Consider the following 25,361-nt stretch of genomic DNA (forward strand, 5'->3'; position numbering starts at 1 on the left):
CCTCATGAACCCAGCACATGAAGCCATCACTGGAAGTGGGCTACCATTGGGAGTGGTCATAATTTTAGGTGTGGTGCTTTCCTTTGTCCCAAGGGAATTCCCAGAGAGGATGGCAGCATGAGCCCTTAGAACACTTCTGGCAGCTACAAGAGGGAGTGACTTAGTCCTGAAAGAAGAATCTAGGAAATATACCACTGTCTCCATCATCGTCCACCATGGATGCCACTCAGATGCGCTTGCTTCTTCAAGCCAGGACACACAGGATTCTCACTGGTCATGTTCACTGGGGAAACTTACAAGAGGAAGGTCAGTGGGACAAATTATAGACAGCTCTCCATAGCAGCTTTTGTTGGTGTTGTAATTGACACTTACTGTCTGTCTCCTCCTACTGTCCCATTTAGAGTCCCCTCAGCCTTGCCTGGCGCCTCTGCTGGTCTAGGTGGCTTGTCTGGAGGGACGATCCAGACCCTCATCCTTGAAGGATCTGAATACCTGGTCACCATGCCCTTCTCAGGGTACGCTGGTACACATATTTATCAACAAAATTGTAGAAAGAATATCAAAAGACCTCCCAATGGGTTACCTGCATGCCAAATGTCTTCTGTGTCCTGACTGTATAACAGAAACTCCACATCCTCTGGTTGGATTCCTTATGCCAGAAGCCACGATGACTTCTTTCCTTGTGCTGGCCTCAGAAGGAGTCATGAAGTTCCATGGGACCCTGACTTTGTCTCCTGGTAGACGTGTCCACCTCTGGGAACCAGGAACTTTAGGTTATTATTTGCACTTTCCTCCCAAGAACCCTATACTCCATCCTACATGAAGAACACTTGTGGTGGCAACTACTTTAGACTACACATGGGAGTATCAAGCTTGATAGCACTCAGGATGGTACAGGAGCTGGTGGAATTCCTGGGCAGGGATGTGAACTTTCACCCACGTGATGTTAAGAGTAGAGTCTCAGAAACACAAGGGGTGAATAGTTCTGGATATCTTCCATTTGCCCCAAGAAACCCACCTCCTCTTTCTTGCTTCACCCAGGGAGGTTAGTCAAGATGAACTACGTCAATGGGCTTCCCTGCCTCATGGCTTTGGGCTCGGTTGGGCCAATGGGACATTAGCAAATGACGTAAGTGAAGGCTTGAAAAACACTTGCTCATTGGTACTCTTCCTCTGTGGCTCCTTTTGGGAACTAGGCAACCATCTGCATGTGAATGAGTCTAGAGAGACTGCACATCTCTATCACTCCAGGTGACTTCAAGTCAACAATCAGACGTGTGAGTAAGGCCATCCAGGACCACCCATTTCCAGCTGAGCCGCTTATAGGTCCAGATTAAAATAACTGCCCAGCTAACTCACAGAATCTTGAGAAAAAATGAATTATTCTAATTTTAAGCCATCATATTTTAGGATGATTTGTTATGCAGCAGAAGCTAACCGCATAAATAATTATATCATTATTTAAATATGTCCTTCCATTATATGTTTAATTACCACAGATTTCTATTTCTTTATCCAAGATGGTAGACTGGAATAGTCCTCTCAAGATTCAGTTTCTTAAAGAAAACCTGAGACCGTATCATCTTCCATTGTACTTTCTCTCCTTCCTCTTTTCAACCAGACATTTTGAAGCATATGTGATAAGAATAACTTTACTAATTTTGAGATTATGGATATTCTCCTGCGTGGTCCTCCAACGCTGTTATGCTCTGGGATTTTTACTTTATTATTAGCCCTTTAATCCATTTGGAGTGACTTACTTGTGAATAACATTAGTTGTTGGTCCAGTGTTTCATTTTCCAAATGGATATCTTATTGTCTATAAGACAATTATTGTACCAATTTAAAAGTTGATTTTAAGTACCTTTAATCTGAATAATGCTTGGAAAACTGAATTATTTGAAACACTAATTCCTTTCATTCATAAATGTAGTATATCTCTCCATTTAATCAGGGCCTTATGTCCTTTGGTATATCTTTATAATCTTCTTCATATAATCTATATAACTTATAGCATATATAACTTTTTATTGTGTGGATCCAATTATTTTAAATAATCAATTTCTCCTATGGCTAGAAGAATTATTTACGTGTTTATACTAGTTCTTGCTCAGATAAAGGCATTTTCGACTTTTCACGTAGTTATCTAGTATTGTCTCATATTACTCAACTTATTTGCTAGTTCTAAATTTGTTATTTCACACTAAAATAATAGATTCTCTCTTTTTCTCTAATACTATTTAACTCTTATTCTTTCTATTCTCTCTCTCGTTTTTTTTTTTTTTTTTTTTTCGGTGAATAATTGGCCCTGAGCTAACATCTGTTTCCAATCTCCCTCTTTTTGCTTGAGGAAGATTGTACCTGAGCTCACATCTGTGCCAATAGGCCTGCATTTTATATGTGGGACGCCACCGCAGCATGTCCCGATGAGCAATGTGTAGGTCCACGCCCAGGATCTGAACCCATGAACCCTGGGCTGCTGGAGTACAGCCAGAAACTTCGTGCTACACCACTTTGCTGACCCCTCTGTTCTCCTTTTTTAATGACTGGGTTCTCCCTTGCCATAGTGAATCACAATGATGTTTGCCAGTAGCATTTTTTTGTTCTTAAGTACAGCACAAACACCAGATAAATTCTTTATCAGGACAGAGCTGGCATCTAAGAGAGGAAAGTAAAAATGTGAATGGGAATCATTTCTACCTAGAAACCAACAGATTTCTCTCTCTTGGCTATTTGGTGCTGGAGACGTTATGACAATTGTGGCCAGCTGAGAATCAGGTGATCTCATTTTTGTCCCAGGAATTAATCTTGGTCAAATCTCTTAACCTCTTTAGACCTCAGTTCCTTCATCTATAATAGGAAGAGTTTGAAAAGTGCCTGTGAGTCTAAAGTCCCATGATTCTGAGGTGCCCTTTGCCCAGATTCACTTGACAAACCAGAGTGAATTTTTAGGTATCTTCTTCCTCATCAACACTATTATCCACATGGTCACTTAAGGACACAGTAACTGTCTATTTTTGCATGACACTGATCAAAATAAGTTCCATGTGAGATCATTGCTTATAAGGATAACAAATCTATGTTTAATTGTTTACAAATAAGTGTTGTGATGGGCCCTGCCTGAACCAGCAATCAGTGGGCCAAAAGGTCTTTCTTTGTTTTGTAGTGAGACTATGGAAATACCCTTTAACACGATACACCAGAATTCTTGTGTATTTAGCATGAAATAAAAGGGAGCTTCGAATCCATGGTTATAAGTAAATAAAAACATTATTTTTCAAAGTTTACTAATGATGCCATTTGTCTGCTATGGGACTGTTCTCTGCTATGTTAAGAGCAAATGTATTTAAGGTTCTTTCCATTCTTTCAACAAATATTAACTTAGTGCCTCCCACTCGCTGCAAGACAGCAGTGATCTACCCCAGGAGCATTTCCATTCTAGTGGGGGACACGGGCCATAAACAAAGAGAGAAATGTGCTGATCAATAAAGTTACATATGCATTGCTCTTTTTTCATTTTGGACTATTTTTCACCAATTTCCTCTTTTCTTCCTTCCCTAGAGCTCTAAGCGTGGACTTGAAAATCTAAAAAGCACAAAACTAAAATTCCTTCTTGCATCACCACTCTTTCAAAGACATAGTGTTTATCAGAGAGTACACACTTCACAGAACGTAGTATATGCTTGTTGTGATTGAGATTATGAGCACATAAAAGATGTCCCTTCGATACTAGGTTCCTATGGATCAACATTATTTCATCACTTGCTCGACAGGAAGGATGATAGTGTGAAGGGAAAACAAAATATTACACAGAATTCACACTCAACAAGATGGTTCCATCCTAGTTGTGTTATTTCATGTGAGATGATCTTAGGCAAGCCAGTTGCTCCTTCAGAGACAGTAGTAATAACTCCTTGAAAAGCTTTCTATAGGGATTAAATGAAACAGTGTATCAGAAAGTGCTCTGTAAATTGCAAAGCAATTTACTTCATCTTATGTTTCTCCTAGTAATAATTTCACCCATCCAATCCTTTTTGATGCTATACAATCTGTCTAGACTGAGTTTTATCATTTATTCAACAATAATAATAGGTCCCAAATGGTTGCATATTGGAAATTTCCTATGGTTCAACTCCATTAATAGATCATCAACAGTAATAAGTTTTATTATAATTATAGTTAAAATTTACATGTTGCCTTACTATGTACCAGGCACAATCTAGAAATATGACATGTATTCGCTCATTTAATCCTCAGAAGAATGCTACGGAGCAAATACTATTAACTCCTATTTTACTGATGAGGAATATTGGAGGTTGTGTTGTTGTCCAAGGTCACAGAGCTGGGACCCAGGAAGTCTACCTCCAAAGTCTGTTTTAGGAAGCTGCTAGAGAATATGGCTCTGTCTTACATCCTGAAAGAATCACCCTGGTTTCTGTTTGGTGAATGGACCAGAGGGGACTAAGCCAGGAAGCACATGGCTACTGAAATGATCCAGGCAAGCCATTCTGAGCTCAGTAGATAGATTAAATAAAATTTGTCATACTTTGGCAATGTGTTGGATATGGAACGTGATGAAAAGAGAGGGATAAAGGATAGCTATCAATATTTCTTTTTGCCTGAGGAACTGCATAAATGAAAGCATTTGCTATGGTTTGTATGCAAATATGTCATAGGGGAATTTTGTCTGCAAGAATGCAAAAAGAGGGTACATGGTTACAATATATCTTTGGACATAAGTGTCTACGTAGAAACTTAACCAAGGATGCCCTAAGGATGGAGTTGGCAACATAATACATCTAGAACTAACACATCTACATCTGCAGAGAAAAGGAAAAACACTACATATTTAATAAAAATACATAGAATTAGGACAGACTAGTTCAAAGACATTCAAAGCCTGAACCCAAATTCTCACCTCTCCCACCCAACAAGGGGTACAGCTTTGGGTCATTCCAGTGATCCAGCAAACCCCAGGTCATGCTGCTGCCCAACCTGGAGGGGCTCCCCACGGTCCCTTGACTTGTCATTATGACGTTGAGGGATAAGAGCGTGCTGGAGTTCAGAGGGGTGTGGCCACGGAGGGAGACAAGGGATCTCAAAACATTCCCTGAGGCAGAGGCTGTCCTAGCATCTTTCAGTTGAACAAGATGCTTGGCTTCTGGCTGGTTCAAAGTCAGGTCATCAGTGGAGCACATGGGGCTGCACCAGAAGTGGACCAATGCATGTACCAGCAGTGGACTGAGATCAGCCATGAAAACTGAATACAGGCTTCTGAGTCGGAAGGGGAACATGGCTCCCAACAGGGTGCATTGTGGGGTGAGTGGCACCATCTGAATGGGAGAATGTGCATGTGCCAGCGGTGGCAGGAAATTGGAGTGATGTGCTGGGTGTAAGCAGGGAGTAGAGGGGACCTTTGAGGCCCGGACTAAGCTGTACTTTGAAAGGTTCTGAGTGCCTGATCCTGGTGTGATAAGATGAGAAGTGAGGCCAGCCTTTGCGAAATTGTGTTTGGCTGATTGAGTCAAAATACTCCTCTTGGAATGGACTGATAGGTGGACCTGGGGTTAAGACAGGTCCCTAGAGGTTGTCAGAAAATAGAAGAAGAATGACAAGACAGTGAACAGGAGATGGAGAACGGAAGATGGACAAGCGAACGAGGAGGAAGAAAAAATGGTTCTAAGGGACCAGACTAACCGATTGCCACTTGTCATTTCATTACAGTTTTGACAATGGAGGTGACTGCTATTTCTTTATAGTGAGGGACTCGGGGAGCAGTTTAGTTATGTGGGAATAGTCTTGATGCCGCCTTTTACAGATCATTTTACCTGAGATTGAGAAAAAGATCATAATATTCTTCTCATCAGTAAAGACTGGGGAAGGCTGATGGAAATCGTGAGAGTTCCACTCCCCCCACCACATACACATACCTTCTGCTTGCTTCCACTGCATAGAAAATATCTTCAGGTATAACTGGTTACACACATCATAAAATTATATTGGCAAATCCAGTTTCACGGATTTTTTTTTTTTTTATCATAGTGGTGATAGGAATGGATCGACTGGGCCATTTTTCTGTGCCTTACTTTCAAGGAATCAGCCTTCAGTGCATTTGTATTTGGCAATATGTCTTGGCTCAAGTGCTTATCTCTTTCTACCTCCATCCCACCTTTGGTTCCTAAGTGACACTTGATCTCATCTATCAAGTATAGTTAGACATCATGTTCAATAGCGAAAGGTTGAACGCTTTTCCTCTAACGTCAGGAACAAGAAAGACAAGGGTGCCCACTCTCACCTCTCCTATTCAACATAGTACTGAAAGATCTAGCCAGAATAATCACACAAGAAAAAGACAATAAAAGACATCAGAATAGGAAAAGAAGAAGTACAATTGTTTTTGATTGCAGGTAACAGAATTTTATATGTAGAAAATCCCAAAGACTCCACCGGAAAACTCATATCTAGTCAATAAATTCAGTAAAGTTGGAGGATACAAAATCAACATAAAAATCAGGAGCACTTTTGTATACTATACATGTTTCTGCCTTTTTTGGGGGGACATCATTCAACCTATAACAATAACCTTGCCCCAAGTCAGAGGAGGTGGTTTGAGCGTGAGAGGCCATAAGCTTATGTGGTGGTTGCAGATCCTAGAACCCCCTGCCTCAGCCATAGTCTCGTGTGTGTGTTTGTGTGTGTGTGTGTGTGTGTGTGTGTGTGTGTGTGTGTTTGTATTGGATGCATCTTGCAATTCCCAAGTCAATAGTCATGTAACCCCTTCATTGTTTTTATCTTAGTATATTTTACTTAGCCTAGTATGTCCAAAGTATTATGATTTCAATGTATAATCAACATAAAATTCTTATTGAGATGTAATATGGTCACTTTTTTTCCTACAAAGTCTTTGAAATCCATTGTGTGTTTTACACTCACAGCACATCACAATTTGGACTAGACGCATTTTAAGTGCTCAGTAGTCACATTGGGCCAATGGCTACCAGATTGGAAAGGCTTTTTAAAAATTAGTAGATATTATTTTTTAGAGCAGTTTTAGGTTTACAGAGAAACTGAGGTGAAAGTACAGAGAGTTCCCATATATTTCCTCCTCCCCACACATGCACACAGTGTCCTCTCTCATTAACATCTTACCTTTGTGTGGTCTATCTGCTGTAATCGATGAACCAATATTGATAACATTATAACTAAAGTCCGTGCTTTATGGGAGGGTTCACTCTTTCCATTGTACATTCTTTAGGTTTTGAGAACTGTATCCTGTGCCCACCATTACAGTGTCATACAGAATAACTGTTTTGCTGCCGTAAAAATCCCTTGTGCTCTAGGACCTATCGATGTGACCCTTGTCATTGCTGTTTGAGGTGGTGGGGAATATAGGGGCACTTTGTGGTATCCTCTGCTTTAGGGTGAGAAAATACAGGAATTTCCCACATAGCCTCATCTTCTCTCAATAGCATAAATAATTGAGGAAATCAATGTTGAACGTGTGGACTTACATCATCACGTCATGTTGATCGCTGGAACTAACATGGTTAAAAGAACTAAGGAGGAGGAAAGGGGGTCAATTTTTAAGAATCAAAAATGTAACTTTATTTCTGCATTGGTCTTGAGCGATGGATTTAGAGTTTTCTGAAATCAGAATGACTATTGCTTCCCCAGGCAGGGACACACGGATGTGTGGGTGTTTCTGCACACATGATTGGTATGCACCCCTGCATGAGTCACACACAGAATGTTCTGTGGCTGTCCTGGGACCAGATTGGGAGGCTGTCCCCTATCTTGGACTTTGAAGGGTGTGATGCTGGAATGTTCTTGTCTGAGCCCTGAGCAGCACGGGTCCTTTGTGACCCTTTCACCTTACACCTGACATCGCATCCTCTGATGCACTTCATTTGCATCGTCGCAAATGGCATTCATGGAGATGACTTGCTGACGCAGGCTTGGGACCCAATCTGCCCGAGAGGACGTGGTCCCCAGGAAATTGCTATTCGTGGACACGGATGAAATCATAGCACCTGGGGCTGCAGAGGATGATCCACAAACATGTTTTCCAATCTGTGTTTTTCACCTCGACACGGGACCTCAGATGCAGAGCCCCAGGGCAGAAAGGGGTGTGGATCTCTCCAGGGGAGAGGAAGAGACTTTGCTGAAAGGAGTCGGGGGGCATTAGAGTTGCTTCTCTAGTCCACAACAATAACACATACATATAGATCTGGGTGTATATATGCACCTATATATCTGCTCAGGCTGCATGTTCCACCTCTGCCTCTCCCGCTCCAAACCTCACACAGACTCAGGGATTTGCAGACACTTCTAAGATGCTCCTTTTGATTTTCATCTTCCTGGTCCTGAAGTTTCCTCTCTTTGTGTCAGATTTGGCTGATCCCCTCTGCTTTCTGAGAATGGAACCCAGTGCATACAAGGATGGCAACATGGTAATTGGTGGGTTTTTTCCCGCTTTATACTTATTTCTTACAAAGAGGGAAGAAGCAGCCTAGCAAGGATGTCATTTTCCAGCAGTAAGTGCCTTTTCATTTATTTATTTTCTGCTTGATTATGATGATGAGCGATGCCTGTGGCAGCTGTGAATGGATAGACCAAGGTGCTCCGCCTTACCTGGCCTGTCTTTCCCCCTGCATCCCTGCCATTCCAGAACTGTCCATAAAGAATTTTGCCTCTTCTCATTGACATTTTTGCTTCCTTCAAAGGAGAGGGGGCTGGCCCCGTGGCCGAGTGGTTAAGTTCGTGCGCTCCACTGCAGGCAGCCCAGTGTTTCGTTGGTTCGAATCCTGGGCGCGGACATGGCACTGCTCATCAAGCCATGCTGAGGTAGCATCCCACATGCCACAACTAGAAGGACTCACAACGAAGAATATACAACTAGTACCGGGGGGCTTTGAGGAGAAAAAGGGAAAAAAATAAAATCTTTAAAAAAAAAAAAAAGGAAAGAACAGTGTTTTCGTGTTTTCCAATTTTCTTCCTTTTGGTTTCCCCTTTTCAGGGCTAGAAGCTTAGTAAGGCAGCGCTCTCCAATATACTCCACCATCTCTGCCCTTCCTCCTGCCTCAGCTGCCTCTGCATAATGTTCTACCTTCAGATCTGTTGGGGCAGCATCCCAGCCCCCACAAGGTGCCCCTGGGGGGGACGTGATCCTGCCTGCCTGCCCCTCACTCATCTGCCATTGCGACTCTGTTTTTCAGCAACATCTAGGTTTTGACTCGAGAGGAGTTTTGTTTTGGTGTTGGTTATTTACTAAAAGTATGTTAATGAATTGTCCTCCAAAAGTAATATGTTCTATCAGAAATGGATGTTGAATTTTATCCAATGCTCTATATACTTCAATGAGCATCTATTTTTCCCCTGGCAGATAGGTAAGACCCTAAATGTGAGGATATTAAAAGATTATATAGTTTTCGAATAGTCTGTTTATTATGATTCCTTGCTCACATTTTCTTTTTGGGTGCCAGTAACAGGCTCAGGTCAACTTCGTAATTAATAGAGATATATCTTCTTGTTCTATGTTCTGGGAAAGTTTCCTAGTAGAGTGAATATCCATTCTTAAGTTTCGGAAACAATTCATCTGTAAATACATCCAACCCACCATATATTTGGACTTTTATTTCTTAAAGACTTTCTTGAAACCACACAGAACATTTGTTTAATTTTCTCTCTCTTTTATATTTGAGTCAGTTTGAGTCATTACGTTTTCATTTAAAAAGCAGCTTTGTCACTGAGATCCCAAAAGTTATCTCCACGTGGAGATTCACAATATTCTCTGTGACTTCACTCATGGTCCCATTTTCTCACCCACCGTTAATGATTGTCTTCCCCAAATATTTTTTCTTTATCAGACTTGTCTGAATGATGTCTATTTTCTTCATCTTCCCAAAGAATGAGAGCGATCGATTAATTTTCCTCTGGACTTATTTTCTATTTGTTTTATACTGTTACTCTGCTTCAATCTCTTTTTCTTAATTATTTTATAGATGTTTTCTTTCTCCTTTCTCCTTGTTTTGAGTTGAGTCTAATTCATTTGCTTTCATCTTTCATTTTCTACTCCAGAAATTTAATGTTCATATATTTTCTCTCAAAACAGACATTTTTCTCTCTTCTTCCTTTCTCTCTCCTCTCTCTCCTTGACTCCTTGCTACTCCTTTCTAATCGTTGGTTTGATTTCCTGCTTGAGCAAAGAGTTATTCGTGAGAGTGATTAGTGGTTTGTGAATTGTCTGACTTGTTTATGATATGTTGGCAGTTAAAGGGGATTTGTGTGCATGTGTGTGGTTTCATGAACTGGGTTTCAAATCTACCTGTTCATCTGATGAGTTACTGAGTCAAAATTTCTGTGGTTGGCGAAAGGATCTGTGTCCTCTATTGGCTTCAGGAATTCATTACAATATAGAACCTGCTTGGTGGGAGAAGATAGACCCTCATTTGATAATGATATGCTTTCCCTACTTTGAGATAGAAAGCTAGAGATTTAAATGTAGACACGTGCTGTGTGTGATCCACAAATATTTAAAAATAAATCAAAATTAACAATATACATGATTCTTATGTTGACTTTCTTGGACAAAGACTAAGTTGTGTTGAATACTCTTACTATGGTTGTAGTTAGGTTCACTTCACTTCATATTTATAAAATCTTTGTTTTTTATATTTGAAACTATTAGTGAACATATGCTTTTTAACCTCTAACCACCTTTGTACTCCTTCAATTTTTTTTGCCTTCAGATATGTGTGCCTCATTATACACATACATATAGGAAAGTTTCATATTGATTGGGGCTTTCCTTTTGTGAACAGATGTATGGAACATCATTGATAATCCCCTTTCTTTCAGTATCTATGTTCAATGTCAGTTTCCTAAGTCTTCCTCAAATGCAGAGTAACATTCAATATTGAAAAAGTGATTTAAGTAACTTAGATACGTTATAACTGATATGTGTAGCATTATCTCTGTGGTTCTACTTTTAAATTCATATTTGCTTTTTTTTTTGTTTTTCCTAGTTTTGCTCTATTTAATGTAATTATCCTTATTAAACTTTTCTCCACCACCTTGGATATATACATCTTTATTGCATTCTATTTTAGAATATTTTTAATTTAAAAAATAAGAACCCAGAATCTGAAGTCTTACCTCATTGATTCTTCAACATTCAATGAAAAATTTATGTCTTTCACTTCTTTTCTTTTTCTCCAAATCCAGTTTATCTAGGAATGGATGAAGCTCTTTGTTCAAGATGGTTTTAAATTTTGTGTGCATTCTTTCAAGTAGTTTGTATTTTTAAAAATCACATTAACACAAAGTATTTAGACATTTGTTTCACTTTCTCAGTGTTCATTTATTTGGTATGGTGATTTTCTTTTTTGAAACCAGCCATCCTCAAACTTTTATGGACCTGAATTATCTGCAGGGCTTGTTAAAGCACAGAAGATTTGCTGGACCCCACCCCAGACATTCTGATTCAGTAGGTCTTGAGTGGGGTTGGAGGACTAGCATCTCCACGTTCTGACTGGAAGCCGGCCCTCCTCTTACTATTCCTTACTTTTGCATTTCACAGGCAGTAAAATCTGCATCTCAGTGTGGAGGCTGTCCCTAAGCAATCCTTTTATTTTTCACAGATGTTATGCCACAGTAAACTTCTTTTCCTCCTACCTCCATCTCAGCAGTTGAACGCTCCAACTGATGCACAAACTTTCCTCATTTTTACTCTGAAAGGGGTGCTTTATTTTCAGAAATGACACACCATCTGCAGTAAGTTTAATGTGGATGCCATTCTCTGCTCTTTAGAGATTTCCATTTATTTTAATAACACCTACACCATTCTTCCTCCTTGTTCTCAGCATTTCATGCTCTAACATTGGAAACACACGGGGTTTCTAGAAATTCTGGACATTCTCCCTTCTTAAAGTGTAATTGGTCATATCACAACTGAACTAAGTGAAACTAAGGTTGGCCAAATCGTGGCTTGTCACATGGCCGTCAGGAATGTGTAAGGTGTGTGTGCACCTTACAGAAACAGGACGTTCCCTGGAGCGTGTTTCTCAATGATTCTTCTCCTAGAATTTGATTAAATATGTTCTAAATTGAGGTTTCCAGTTTCAGTTAAATGTACCTAATTCACGGATAACAGTACCGGTCTGTAAGCTTTTCCATATCCTAAGCATATTTTGTTGAATAACGTGTAAATTATTTCTACCCCCCAAGCCCATACATTTGATTTAAAAATTTATTTTCTTTTCAACTTAAAGGAAGAATTTATATTAAAATAAAGAAATCCAAAGGAGTATCCAAAAGAAAGAAATCCTGGGAATATGAAGGACTAGATACTTTTTGGGGTTTCCCTTCATATAACAACATCTTTCATAACATATAATTTTATTGCATTCTTGCATTTGCATGAAGTATGCAAATTCTCAAAGGACAAAAAAAAAAAAAAAAGGAAATTGTAAGCACATGAAAAATTTGGATTCACCCAGTGGCCAAAGGCCAGTAGCATCCTGTAATGAAAGGACTTGTCTTTGAGCCACCAGTGACTTGAGAGAATGAATCTGGGACTCCCAGATTAGTAGAGTCACAAAAAAAATTCACTTAGCTTGGTGCCTCCTAACATGATGGTGAGCGGAAGCCAGTGATGTTCTTCTCTGGAGGAACAGATCCTAACCTAAAGCCTTACATTCTCCACACATTAAAATCGTACAAAAACGTACTCATAATCAAAGTCCACCAAACACATAAGGAAACACATGCCATTGTCAATAAAAGTCATGAAAACATGACAAAATTAAAAATAAAACAATAGATTTAGACCCCTAAAACCTCAAAAATTAGATTTATCAACTTCAAGATATAAAATAATTATGAATAAACTCCTTATAAAAAATGGAACAAAAAAACAAAAATCAAACAGGTGACTCCAAGAAATGATCAGATCTATTCGGCAAAGGGCCTTATAGAGCATTAAGAGGTGAAAAATACATAACTGTTGAGTTTTAAAGCTGCATAGACGGGTTATACAGCAGAAAGGAGAACAGAGGGCTAAATTTGAATTCTGAAGGAAACAGAATGCAGCACAGAAAGACAAGGAACTAGAAAACATGAAAGATAAGTTAGATATTGAGAAGAAGACGAGAGACATTCAAGGAAAAGGAGAAATAAAATACAACAAAAACAAGTGAGTCATGAGGATACAGCTGAGAGTTAAAGGATCTATGAATTTCTCAGGAGGTGAGAAACTATATCCACTTCAGACAACGTGGACTGGTGGTGAAACAGAAGTAGAGAACGTAACTCTCACCCAAATAGAGGAGATACAATGGAATATGGAAAACAAGAATAAATCAATAAATTTTAAAGGGAAATAAAGTAATAAAAATTGTGGAAAAAATAGAAGGAAAAATATAGATAGTGGGAGCAAAACAAGTATATAAATATTTACAACAAATGGATACGGAATAAATTCTCCAGATAAATACAGATTGTCAAATTAGATGGGACAATAACAGATTTAGCTGTATCGGTTCACGACACTTGTGAAAACTAAAAAATATGGAAAATTAGAAAGTCAAACTGGAACAGAAGGTATAAAAATATGCTAGGCAAATACCAATAAAAAAATCAACCCAGAGTTGCTATAATAATATGAAATAAAATAGATGAGGATAAAACGTATCATTAAGAATATAGTGGTTAATTCACAATGGTATAAAATTTCAATTGACTATGCAGATATAGTCGTTGTTATCTTACACATTATATCTCGTTAAAATAATACAGCCTCAACTAGGAAAAGAAGGAGAAAGAAGAGAAGGAAAAGGAGGAGAAGAAGAAGAAAAAGAAGGAGGAAGTGGAGGAGAAGGAAGCAGAGGAAGAGGAGAAGTAGGAAAAAAATTTATCATCATAGTGAAGATTTTCAACTTTCCTCTCAGATAAACAATAGCATACCTAATAATAGAATATTTGAAAAACAAATCAGCACATCTGATTTATTGGACACATATAGAACCCTGTACCCAACGAGTGAAGCATACCTATTCTTCTCGAGCACACAGGGAGCATTAACAAGCAGTGATCATGAACTAGGGTACTAATCCATCCGCAAATAATAGAACACACGAAATAAGTGCGATAAAATAAAATCTATTTTTTTCTTGATGGAATTATGGATCCCAGGCAATAGAAATGCAAAGCATTTTCTTTGGCCTCGGAGATTATTTGTGTATAGAAAGTCTGTAGAAAAGATGAAGAGAATAAGGGCTTTCAGGAATAGGTACGGTTAAAGGTGCTACTTATTAATATTGATAATATTGTTATATTTTTAAAATAAGAAATGGATGATAAACTTTTTAAACTTTACAGTGCTGTGTGTCTTAGATTCCTAAGTGTTTCTGGTCCCTTCAGTCTTTCATGCTTCTTCCAAATGTTTCTGCCTTTTGATGATTCCTCCTTCATTGGAAGGCTGATGTTCACCTTAGTTTCCTGGGTTTTGACGGTGGCAGATACACAAGGTTAATGGGGCAGAAGTTTAGGGAATTTGATTGCCAGCCTTGTGTTGCACCATTCTCAACCCCCAGATCTCATGCTTCTTGGCTTGTCCTGTACTATTCACTTGGAATTACTCCTCCTCCTCAGGGCTATCTCCAATCTCATGTTAATATTGTTGCTCTTTCATGAAGGATTTAATGATGTGTTCATATGAACAAGCATTTTGGCTCCTGAGCCAAAGAACCATTTACAAAACCCTCTCTTAATGGGATCTGCCTTTCCATTCATTGTACTTTCCTTTGTAAACTTAACAACTTTCCTTCGTGAATGTGGAATTCAGTAAGGACTTTTCACAACTGAAGTTATGTTATTTTCTTTAGTTATGAATTCTGAGTCTTCAGGAGAGCAAACTGTTGCCACAGACATTTGAGTTGCCTGGGAGCTCGTGTGTAATGAAGTCATTTTATTGCATTTGAAGATCATCATGCTCTGAGTCTTTTCTCTAAGGATCCCTATCCCTCTATGCAGGTTTCAGCAGAAGAACTACCGGTACGTCCTGGCCTTCATTTTTGCCATTGAGGAAATCAACAGAAACCCCCATATTTTACCCAACATTTCTCTGGGATTTGATCTCTGTAATGCGCTGCACAGTGAACACAGGACATTGGAGAGTTCCCTCATTTGGCTCTCAGGGCTGGGCAAGGACATCCCTAATTACACCTGTAGGAGAGAGAGCAAGTCTGTAGCCGTCCTTACAGGAACCACATGGGCAATTTCTGCCCAGATTGGAACACTGCTGGCACTCTAAAAATTTCCACAGGTAAGGCTATGAGGGATGGGAAGAGATGAAACCATGTTTCCTTCGGTGCATTCTCAGGTGCCTAAAAAGGATGAAAGGAGGAGACTGGGTTTATGCATCTCTCAAAGGATATGATCTCAAAGGAGAAGTGTACAGAACCTCGGTGGGTTATGGCTTTCCTTTGTTCGGGGTAGAGAGGAGGATGAGGGGGAAGGAGACAAAGCAATTTCCTGGAACTCTGAGTCTGATCGGTTATTCTCTAGCAAGCTCTCAGGGAGTGGGGAATGATTAGAAAATGAAGTGGGCAAATCTCCCTTCTACCACTTCCAGGTGTTTCTGAATACCCTTCAGGACGGAGAGTGTGCTTTTTGCCAATCCTCTTCCTTACACTGATTCCAAATTTCTTTTCCCGTTAGCTTACCTATGGCCCTTTTGAGCCTATCCTGAGTGACAATGACCAGTTTCCATCTCTTTATCAGATGGCCCCGAGGGTCGCATCTCTGGCCCTTGGCATGGTCTCTTTGCTGCTTCATTTCAGGTGGACCTGGGTGGGGATAGTCATCTCAGAAGACAAGAAAGGTGTTGAGTTCCTCTCAGATTTGAGAAGAGACATGGACAGGAGTGGAATCTGTGCAGCCTTTGTGGAAATGATCCCTGTCACTGAAATGTCACCTTTCTCAGGGACCTGGCCATATCATTTAGAAATAAAGGACATATCAGCAAATGTGGTTATCATCTATAGTGATGCTGACGCTCTAACAAGCTCGACTTTTTCTCGATGGGATGATTTACTGATATGGAAAGTCTGGGTCACGACATCACAGTGGGATTTCATCACCAATGAGAGAACTTTCATCCTTGACTCATTCCACGGGACTCTCATTGTTTCACACCACCATGGTGAGATCCCTGGTTTTGAAAATTTTATCTAGACAGTTAACCCTTCCAAATATCCAGAAGATATTTACCTTGCTAAGTTGTGGTTCCTCTTTTTTCCTTGCATGATTTCTGAGTCCGACTGTAAAACGCTGGAGAATTGTCCACCCAATGCCTCCTGGGGATGGTTGCCTTGGCAGCTTTTCGACATGACCATGACCGAATGGAGTTACGAAGTGTACAGTGCTGTGTATGCTGTGGCCTGGACCCTTCATGAGATGCTTCTTCAACGAGCAGAAATGCAGCCAATGGGAAGTAGAGAAGGGCTGGTGTTTTCTCCCTGGCAGGTAATGTCTCTTCCATTTAATAGCATGTCCTGTCATAAATGTGACTTTCTTATGGAGTTCCACGGAGCACAAACCAAGTAGTAAGGATTCTTTCCCTAAGAACACAAGAGTTTCTGTACTTGTTTCCCTCTCTAGGAGGTAAATCTAGTCCTGGGTAGTCATGCTCATCAAGAAGAAGTTTCCAGTGACAAGGAGGAAGTGAGATATGAGTCAATATCAACGCTGTGTGTTACAAAGTATCTCACCATCCTGCCTGCCTGATGTTTTCAATAGGGAATGTCTGGCCTTTTCCCATGAAGCTCCTCAGTGACAACAGGAAGAGAACTTGTCCTTTGAGTGCCCATATGGAGCTGCACATTATAACGCAAACCTTACTTAAATGATCTCATTTAATTCTGCTACCACATTAGGTATTGTTAAGGTCATTTTGCAGACTGATGTTCAGGAAAATTCAGTGAGTTAATGAGCGTGGCTAGATTTGACTCCACACTTGAGATTTCTCTGAATCCCATGGCCACTGGTTGTCTTGGTCTGCTTATCTTTGAGCACTTTCTCTTGAAACTAACTGACATTTTGGAAACATTATGATATTTTAGTTCTCCATATGCTTTCATTTGTTCTGCTTCATTGGATACTGTAATAAAATTACCTTATGAAGCAGGGATTACAGACAATGAAAGGCTTTCCCCAACTCCGATTTTTATGTCTGTAACACCAGGGCACACTTCATCACAAGATGATACATCTCTTTTAGCTGCACCCTTTTCTGAGGAACATACGATTTAATAATTCTGCCGGGGACTCAGTGAATTTGGCTGAAGAAGGAAAATCAGATGCAGAGTATGCCATTTTCAACTTTTGGAATTTTCCAGAAGGTCTTGGACTTAAGGTGAAAGTAGGAGAGTATTCTCCACGTGCTCCATGTGGTCGAGAATTGTCTTTATCTGAGGAGCTGATCGAGTGGGCCACCGGCATTACTGAGGTGGGTTAAACCCAATCGCAATGACTTACACTACACATAAATAGCCAAAATCTCATTGTGGGGGTTTTGTGCCCCCTTAGATTTTCATAAAGGGCCACTTATGGGAATTTAACAACTCACTTCCAACTTAAGTAGTTTTCTCTTTTACCAGTTATTCAAAGTGGAGGCAAGACCTTCCACCGGCAGAAGGATTGCAAGTTGAAGGCTCCGAAGGTCATTAGTGGTTTTGAGGAATAAAGTTTTTTAAAAATTAAGGTATTTACATTATGTTTATAGAGATAATGTTATTTTACACTTAGCAGACTACTGTATGGTGTAAACATGACTTCTGTGTGCACTGGGAAATCAAAAAATTTGTGTGACTCATTTTATTGCAATATTCGCTTTACTGCGGTGATCTGGAACTGAACCCACAATCCCTCTGAGGTATATGTTTATTTTATATCATACAATAAACGTGACATCCAACCAATGAATTGCTTTTAGATATCTCAAGATCAAATGTGTTAAATGCCCAATATTCTAAAACACTGTAGTTATTGGAAAATTAGGTAAAAGTCACAGCCGTTACCAACAGGTATCTGATCTTCTCCAGACTCCACATTCTGTATGCAGTGAGAGTTGTAGTCCTGGATTCAGGAAGACCCCTCAGAAAGGAAAGGCGACCTGCTGTTTTGATTGCACCCCCTGCCCAGAGAATGAGATTTTCAATGAGACAGGTGAGTGTGTGCCTTACAGAGACATCCTCCATCTCTCTTTTTTTGAAATGAAAGATTTGCCCTGAGCTAACATCTGTTGCCCATCTTCCTCTTTTTATAATCTCCCCAAAACCCCAGTACATAGTTGTATGTCCTGGTTGTAAGTCGTTCTCGTTCTTGTTAGTGAGCCACCAGCACACCATGGCAACTGACAGACAGGTGGTGTGGTTCTGTGACGAGGAAGCCAGCCAGGGCTGCCAAAGTGGTGAGTGCCATACTTTAACCCACAAGGCAATGAGGGCTGGCGCTCCGCCTCTCCTTTATATCTGCCATTCCCCTAAAGAAATGGAAAAGTTATGGATGAAGACAGCAGAGTCAAAATGCTTCCTTCCTTCATTTAGTAATTTAGCTTTTATAGCCAATAATGCTTCCACCCAAAATGATATACTCTCTCTGCCTTGACCTAGCTTACTTGACTCATGTTAAAACCATTTAAAGCATTACCATCCCAAGGAAACCCTTTTTGACCTTCCACAGTAACCTAGGTTAAATCTGTCATGGAATCTAACACACGGTATTGTAAGTCCTTACTTTTCATCTTCTTTAAAGCTACGCTTAGATCACATTGAAGAAATCCACATTTTTCCAGTGTCCAGTGCTGTTCTTGGCACAGAACAGGAGCTCAGAAAGGTTGTGTTTGATTTAAGAAGTATTTCCGTGGTGTATAATGTGCTTGTGGTACAGCTTTCCCTCAGTGAGTACATCTTGGTCCCTGATCTCCTAGAGTTCATAGGTGAGTAGGGGAGACAACATGCAGTGATGTGAACCCAAGGTGTTGACATAGGGCTGTGATATAGGTATGCAGAGACTGCTGGGATGAAATAGTGATAGTATCTACCTTTTTTGAGGGGAGGGGGTATCTTGGACTTCTTCATAGAGGCAGTAACATTAGAATTGCATCAGACTAATGAAGAGGGAATAAATTCTTTGTAGAATGATTAGAAATGGCAAAAATTGGCAAATTAGCACTGTGTTTAATATTCAGGGGAGCTGAGAAAAGTTTCAGTGTGATGAGAACACAGAAAATGTGGGTTCAGGAGTTGGGACATGAAGTCGAAGAGGGACAGAAAATCAATATCGAAAATTTTTCATACCGTAATTAACATCTTGGAATTAGTCACATTTATGATATTAAATGGTGAAATCCTGGAATGCCCTGAATGGTGGCATTTTCTATTTTTATTTTTGTGAATGGTATGAAGCTTAATTTGATAGTATACTTTGTATGATTTCAATTTTTTTTGAGGAAGATTAGCCCTGAGCTAACATCTGCCTGTCAATCCTCTTTTTTCCTGAGGAAGACTGGCCCTGAGCTAACATCTGTGCCCATCTTCCTCTACTTTATATGTGGGATGCCTACTACAGCATGGCTTGCCAAGTGGTGCATAGGTCTGCACCCAGGATCTGAACCGGCGAACCCTGGGCCACCAAAGCAAAGAACGTGAGCTTAACCATTGTGCCACCAGGCTGGCCCCTGATTTCAGTTTGTTTTGAAATGTACTGAGATTGATGATATAGTCTGGCGTATAGTCAATTTGGGTAAAGCTTCCATGTGCACATTTGGCACATAGTAATTTTGGGAATATGTTCCATATGCACATATAAAAAACACTCCACCCACTAACTTCAATTCCTACATGCGTGGAGATTAATAAATACACTTGTAAACAACACATGACTAAAGAATAAACTACAATGGAAATTAGGACCTATTTACTCCTTATCAAAACTTATGGGGTGGAGTTAAAACTATCCTTAGAGAGAAATGTATAATCCTAGATTATATATATTTATATATTTCTGTGTATATTTAAATGAATAAAGGCTGAAGTTCTAAGCATTCATCACAAGCTAGAAAAAGAGCAGAAAATTAAACACAAAGAGAATAGAAGATAGAAAATGATAAGTATGAGAGGAAGACAATAAAATCAAAGACAAACATAGGATAAATAAAGCTAAATTAGATTCTAATAAATGGCAAATAAACTCAGTAAACTCCTAGTACTAGTGATCAAAAAAAGGAGAAAATTTTGCAACAAAAAAGAATTCCAAGGCTGTGCAGATCATAAGGAAAATTTTTAACATGAAGAAAACTTAACATCATGTGGATACGATGAAAATTTAGATGAAATTCTCAAATTTCCAGGAAAGTAAAAGTTACCAAACTGTCTCAAGAAAAAATGAAAAATCTGAATAGTGTCATATCTATTAGAGAAATTGAGACCATAGTTTAAAACATTCCTACAAAATGTTATTATGGGCTATTTATTTGGTACAAACTTGGTGAATCCAACCAAATTTTCAAGAAAGAAATAATACACATTTACTCAAATTCTTCCAGAGAGTAGAAAAAACAGAAAACTTTTGGACTCTTTTTGTGAGAATACCTTAACTTTAGTAACAAAATCTAAAAAAAAAAATTACAGGAAAGGAAATTACAGGCCACTCCTTTTCTTGAATTAAATTCATGTATCCTAAAAAAAAGATCAAATTAACATTCCAAATATAGCTATATTTTATAAGAAGGACATACCATCACCAAATTAGGTTCACACAATGTAATTTAGTACACTAGCCTCTAAAAGAGGAGAAATACTAGTCTCATTAACTGTAAAGAATTAGTAAAATTAAACACCCAATCCTGTTTTAAAACAAACAACAAAAACAATGCTTACTAAATCAGGAACAGAAGGGAATTCTCTTAATCCCATAAAAAAGCATTTATAGAATAAAAATCTATGGTGCAGTGTTGAAAGCAAGAATGAGATAAAAAACATTCAATATTACTGCTTTTACTAGACAGTACACTGGAGGTCTTGCCTGATGCAAAATTGGCAGGAAGAGAAATGAATAATTTACTTCAAAGGAAGAAATAAAATTGAAGTTACTTCAGACAATATCGTGGTATAAGTATAAAATCCATATAAATTAATGTATTAACTGAGTTTAGTGGTGCCTGAAAACAAGGTTAATATACAAACAAATTTTTGTGTCCATCTACCAGTCATAAGGCATTCAAAATTTAAATTTTAAAAGATGACGTTTACAACAGCTGAAAAGTATGAAATACCTAGAAATAAATCTAATGAAAGTTTCAAAAGACTTCTGCCCATAAATTTATAGAAGAGCATTTAGAAAAATAACAGAAGACTGAAGGAAGTGCAGAGATAAACCACGTGAGTGACTGAACAGACCCAATATCGTACAGACGTCAGAGCCGTCCAGATTAATCTACAGCTTCCATGATGCTGCAATCAAAATTCTCATCTGTTTTGTGGAAATTGCAATTTATAAAATTCTTATAGAAATGATAAAAGAAAAATACAGATAAGACAATCTTGAAGACAAAGAATGGGGTGGGAAGACTTAGTCTACCCGATATCAAGTATTATAGCATCTCAGTATTACAGTTTAATCTAAGGATACAAAGGAAATCAATGGAACCGAAAGGCAAGTGCAGGTGCAAGGTGGTCTTGTAGGTACTCACGTATGGACGTCTGATCTACAACAAGGAAAAGCTGAGGAGAAGTGGGAAAATGAAAGACTTTTCCATAAACCATGTTGCATAAATTGGCTGGCTGCGTGGAGAAGACAATGACTCTCCACCCTAAAGGATGACTCTTCACACCATCCACAGAAATCGTTATCAGTCAGATTGTGGATCTAAATGTGAAAAGTGAGAGATTTTAAAGGAACGTATAGAGGAAGGAGTGATGCCTCTATAGAAAGAAAAAGCGTGCATTGATACCTGCAGGGGTGAGTAGCCGTGGAACAGTGTGAGAGCCACATGAAGATTTGAGAATCTTAAAAATCAGAGCAGAGGCAGTACAGGTAGGCAAGACCAAAGTTATAGAGTCTCTTTTTGGTCTTTCTAAGAGTTTGTGGGATTTTTTTCAGTGGAGGACAAATATGAACGCATTTACATGTAGAAATATCACTTCTGATGCTGGATTTTATGGCAGGGAACCAAAGTAGAAAGTTCTTGTGATAACACAGACGAGAAGTGACTAGAATCTTAACAAAAGTAGTGGAAATGAAAACAAGATGAAATATGCTGGAGGTCATTTTAGATGGCAGAAAGTGTGTCATTTTGAGACTCCCTAGGAATGAGGTCTATGACTTGGTCATCTCTATTTCCCTAGAAGGTAACGTGTTATCTGATTCCTGGTGGTTTTCCAATAATTTCTTGCTCATTGAATGAGGGAAACCAGGTCACAGCTTATAGGGGTACAACTGAGTGAGACAGGGACGTCTTTTGGCTTTCTTCTGTGAAAAAACTGCTTTCATTAATATGCAAGATAAATACCGAAAAAAAATAATAGCTCTTTTTTTAACTTAACCATAAAAAAGATGGTCAGTATTAATTGGGAATAATTTTCTGCAGAGCATTCTTTTATTTAGTGTATAGAGCAACCAAAGAGGGCAATTTAGCTAAACATGTCCAATGCCTTCTTTGGGGCTCTGTGAATAATAGAGAATGACTGAACCAGGGCTGATGACACTTTGCATTTCTCCCCAGACATGGATCAGTGTGTCAGGTGTCCGGATCACCAGTATGCCAACAGGCAGTGAGATCGCTGCCTCCAAAAAGCTGTGACCTTTCTGGCTTATGAAGACCCCTTGGGGACAGCCCCGGCCTGCACAGCTCTCTCTTTCTCTGGCCTCACGGCTGTGGTCCTGGGGGTCTTTGTGAAGCACCTAGACACTCTCACAGTCAAGGTCAATAATCGGACTCTCAGCTACATCCTGCTCGTCTCCCTCACCCGGTGCTTCCTCTGCTCCTTACTCTTCATCAGCCGTCCCAACACAGCCACCTGCATTCTTCAACAAATCACATTTGGAGTTGTTTTTACTGTGGCTGTTTCTGCCGTCTTGGCCAAAACTCTCACTGTGCTTGTGGCCTTCAAGGTCACCGCTCCAGGGAGAAGGATGAGGCAGTGGTCGGTGTCAGGGGCACCTAACTTCATCATTCCTGTCTGCTCCTTTATCCAACTGAGTCTCTGTGGAGTCTGGCTGCGGACCTCTCCTCCCTTCATTGACATAGATGCGCACTCTGAACAAGGCCACGTCATCATCGTGTGCAACAAGGGCTCGGTCACCGCCTTCCGCTGTGTCCTGGGATACCTGGGCTCCTTGGCCCTGGGCAGCTTCTCCTTGGCTTACCTGGCCCATAACCTGCCTGACACCTTCAATGGAGCCAAGTTCCTGACGTTCAGCATGCTGGCATTCTGCAGTGTCTGGGTCCCCTTCCTCCCCGTCTACCACAGCACCAAAGGCAAGGTCATGGTGGCCGCGGAGATCTTCTCCATCTCGGCCTCCAGTGCAGGGCTGTTAGGCTGCATCTTTGCTCCCGAGTGCTACATTATCTTCCTAAGGCCAGAGAGAAACACATCAAACGTGTTAAGGAATAAAATATGTTCAGGGAGAAAATAATCAAAATGTAATTTATTTTCATAAGCCACAAGAATTTGCATACACCTGAAAAATAATCTACCACATAGTTGCAGGCTGACTTTAAGTACCAACTAAATGTACCTTACATCTCCAATTAATTTATTGCTTTATTTTTCTTTTGGCTTTGGACAATGATCCTTGGGCATTCAAATGCACAAATACACAACCATGAATATTACGTCAGATTAATTCTTGTCGAAAATGATGTGTGACAGATTGCAAAAATGGCCACACATTGTCCTCTCCCTCTATTCGTGTGTTTTGGTTGTACCCCCTCATGTTGACTCTGAGTGGACTTGGCCTTGTGTCTTGCTTTGGCCAATGGGACATTAACAAACGACATAAGCAAAGGCTTTGAAACCTCACACACGTTGTTGGTACTTCCCCTTCTCCAGCTGCTCTTGAGAAACATGTGACCATCAATATGTGAACGAGTCTAGACAGATTGCACATCTCCATCACTCCAGGTGAGTTCCACTCAACAATCAGATATGTGAGGAAGGCCATCCTACACCATCCAATACCAGCTGAGCCACCAATAGGTCTGGATCAAAAGAACTGCCCAGCTAACCCACAGAATTTAGAAACTGGAAACTATTTCTTCCTCCTTAAAATTAAACCCTGTCAATAACAGAGACTGTACTGCACATGTGTCAGACAGGAATGCATAGCCCTGGTATGACCCTGTAATCAAGAATCTTCAGAAGTGTTACCACTAGAGCCCTTTACAAGGTCAGAAGTCCTTCAATAAGGAAAATCTGCCTTCCAGCAGCCTAAGTAGCTTGATTACCATTTACGGACTGATTCAAGACTAGCCAGTCAGCTTACATGGGCCCAGCTGCAGCTCAGTAGTCCCCAACTCCTTAAGTTTTTCCCCAAACTTGTATCAGAGAGACAGATTTGAGAGCCTTGTCTCCTGTCTCCTTGCCACTTGACCTCACAATAAAACTCTTTCTTTTCTAAAAGTCAGTGCCATAGTATTGGCTTCTATGCACATCAGGCAGTGAGTCCTTGCTTGGTAACACTGGGCACAATGTAATAAAAGAAACACAGAAGATGGAGAATGCTTAGGATACATTTTATGTATTAAACATTCATCGGCCAATAACATTATTTAATCCATAATGTTTTATTCATATCTTACTATGTTTTTTCCATTGGATTTTCTTGCCTCGACTGGTGTTTTAGGATGCTTGGTCCAGGGGTAGTTCAGAGAAACCTCAAGGTAGAATTCAGTAACTCTCTGGGTCTTTGTAACTGAATGACACGATTAAATTTTAACAACTTATGTTACTATTGTAACATTTTAATCCCTGAAAATTGGAATTGGGTCTGGTCCTATTGTCAAATGTGCATTGCAATGCTATTGATTTTCCCCATTAAATTGTTCTAAATCATCTCATCAATCTATAGTTATTACTGCCACTTTGTAATCAACAGTGACCAATCCCTAGACCATTAATTCTCAGCAGGGATCATTTTTTTTCCCACGTGGCAATGTCTGAAGACATCTTTGATAATCACAACTGGTGCTGGGAGACGTTACTTGCATTTAGCTGACAGAAGCCAGGAATACTGCTCAATATCCTACAATGCACAGGATGCCCCCACCACAACCAAAAATTATACAGCTCAAAGTTCCA

At 39.7% G+C, this 25,361-nt stretch overlaps 1 protein-coding gene across 1 annotated transcript; it reads left to right on the forward strand.

The window, feature by feature from the left end:
• The first annotated feature begins 215 nt into the window (after positions 1-215).
• Positions 216-23,697, forward strand: LOC124225682 (vomeronasal type-2 receptor 116-like). The gene is given in 7 exon segments (XM_046638314.1): positions 216-306; positions 440-515; positions 15,031-15,322; positions 15,718-16,524; positions 17,279-17,506; positions 18,102-18,225; positions 22,784-23,697. Coding segments are annotated over 7 exon segments (2,532 nt in total).
• The last annotated feature ends 1,664 nt before the right edge of the window (positions 23,698-25,361 follow it).

The sequence above is a fragment of the Equus quagga genome, chromosome 14 (genome assembly GCF_021613505.1).
Source record: "Equus quagga isolate Etosha38 chromosome 14, UCLA_HA_Equagga_1.0, whole genome shotgun sequence".
Taxonomy (NCBI): Eukaryota; Metazoa; Chordata; class Mammalia; order Perissodactyla; family Equidae; genus Equus; species Equus quagga.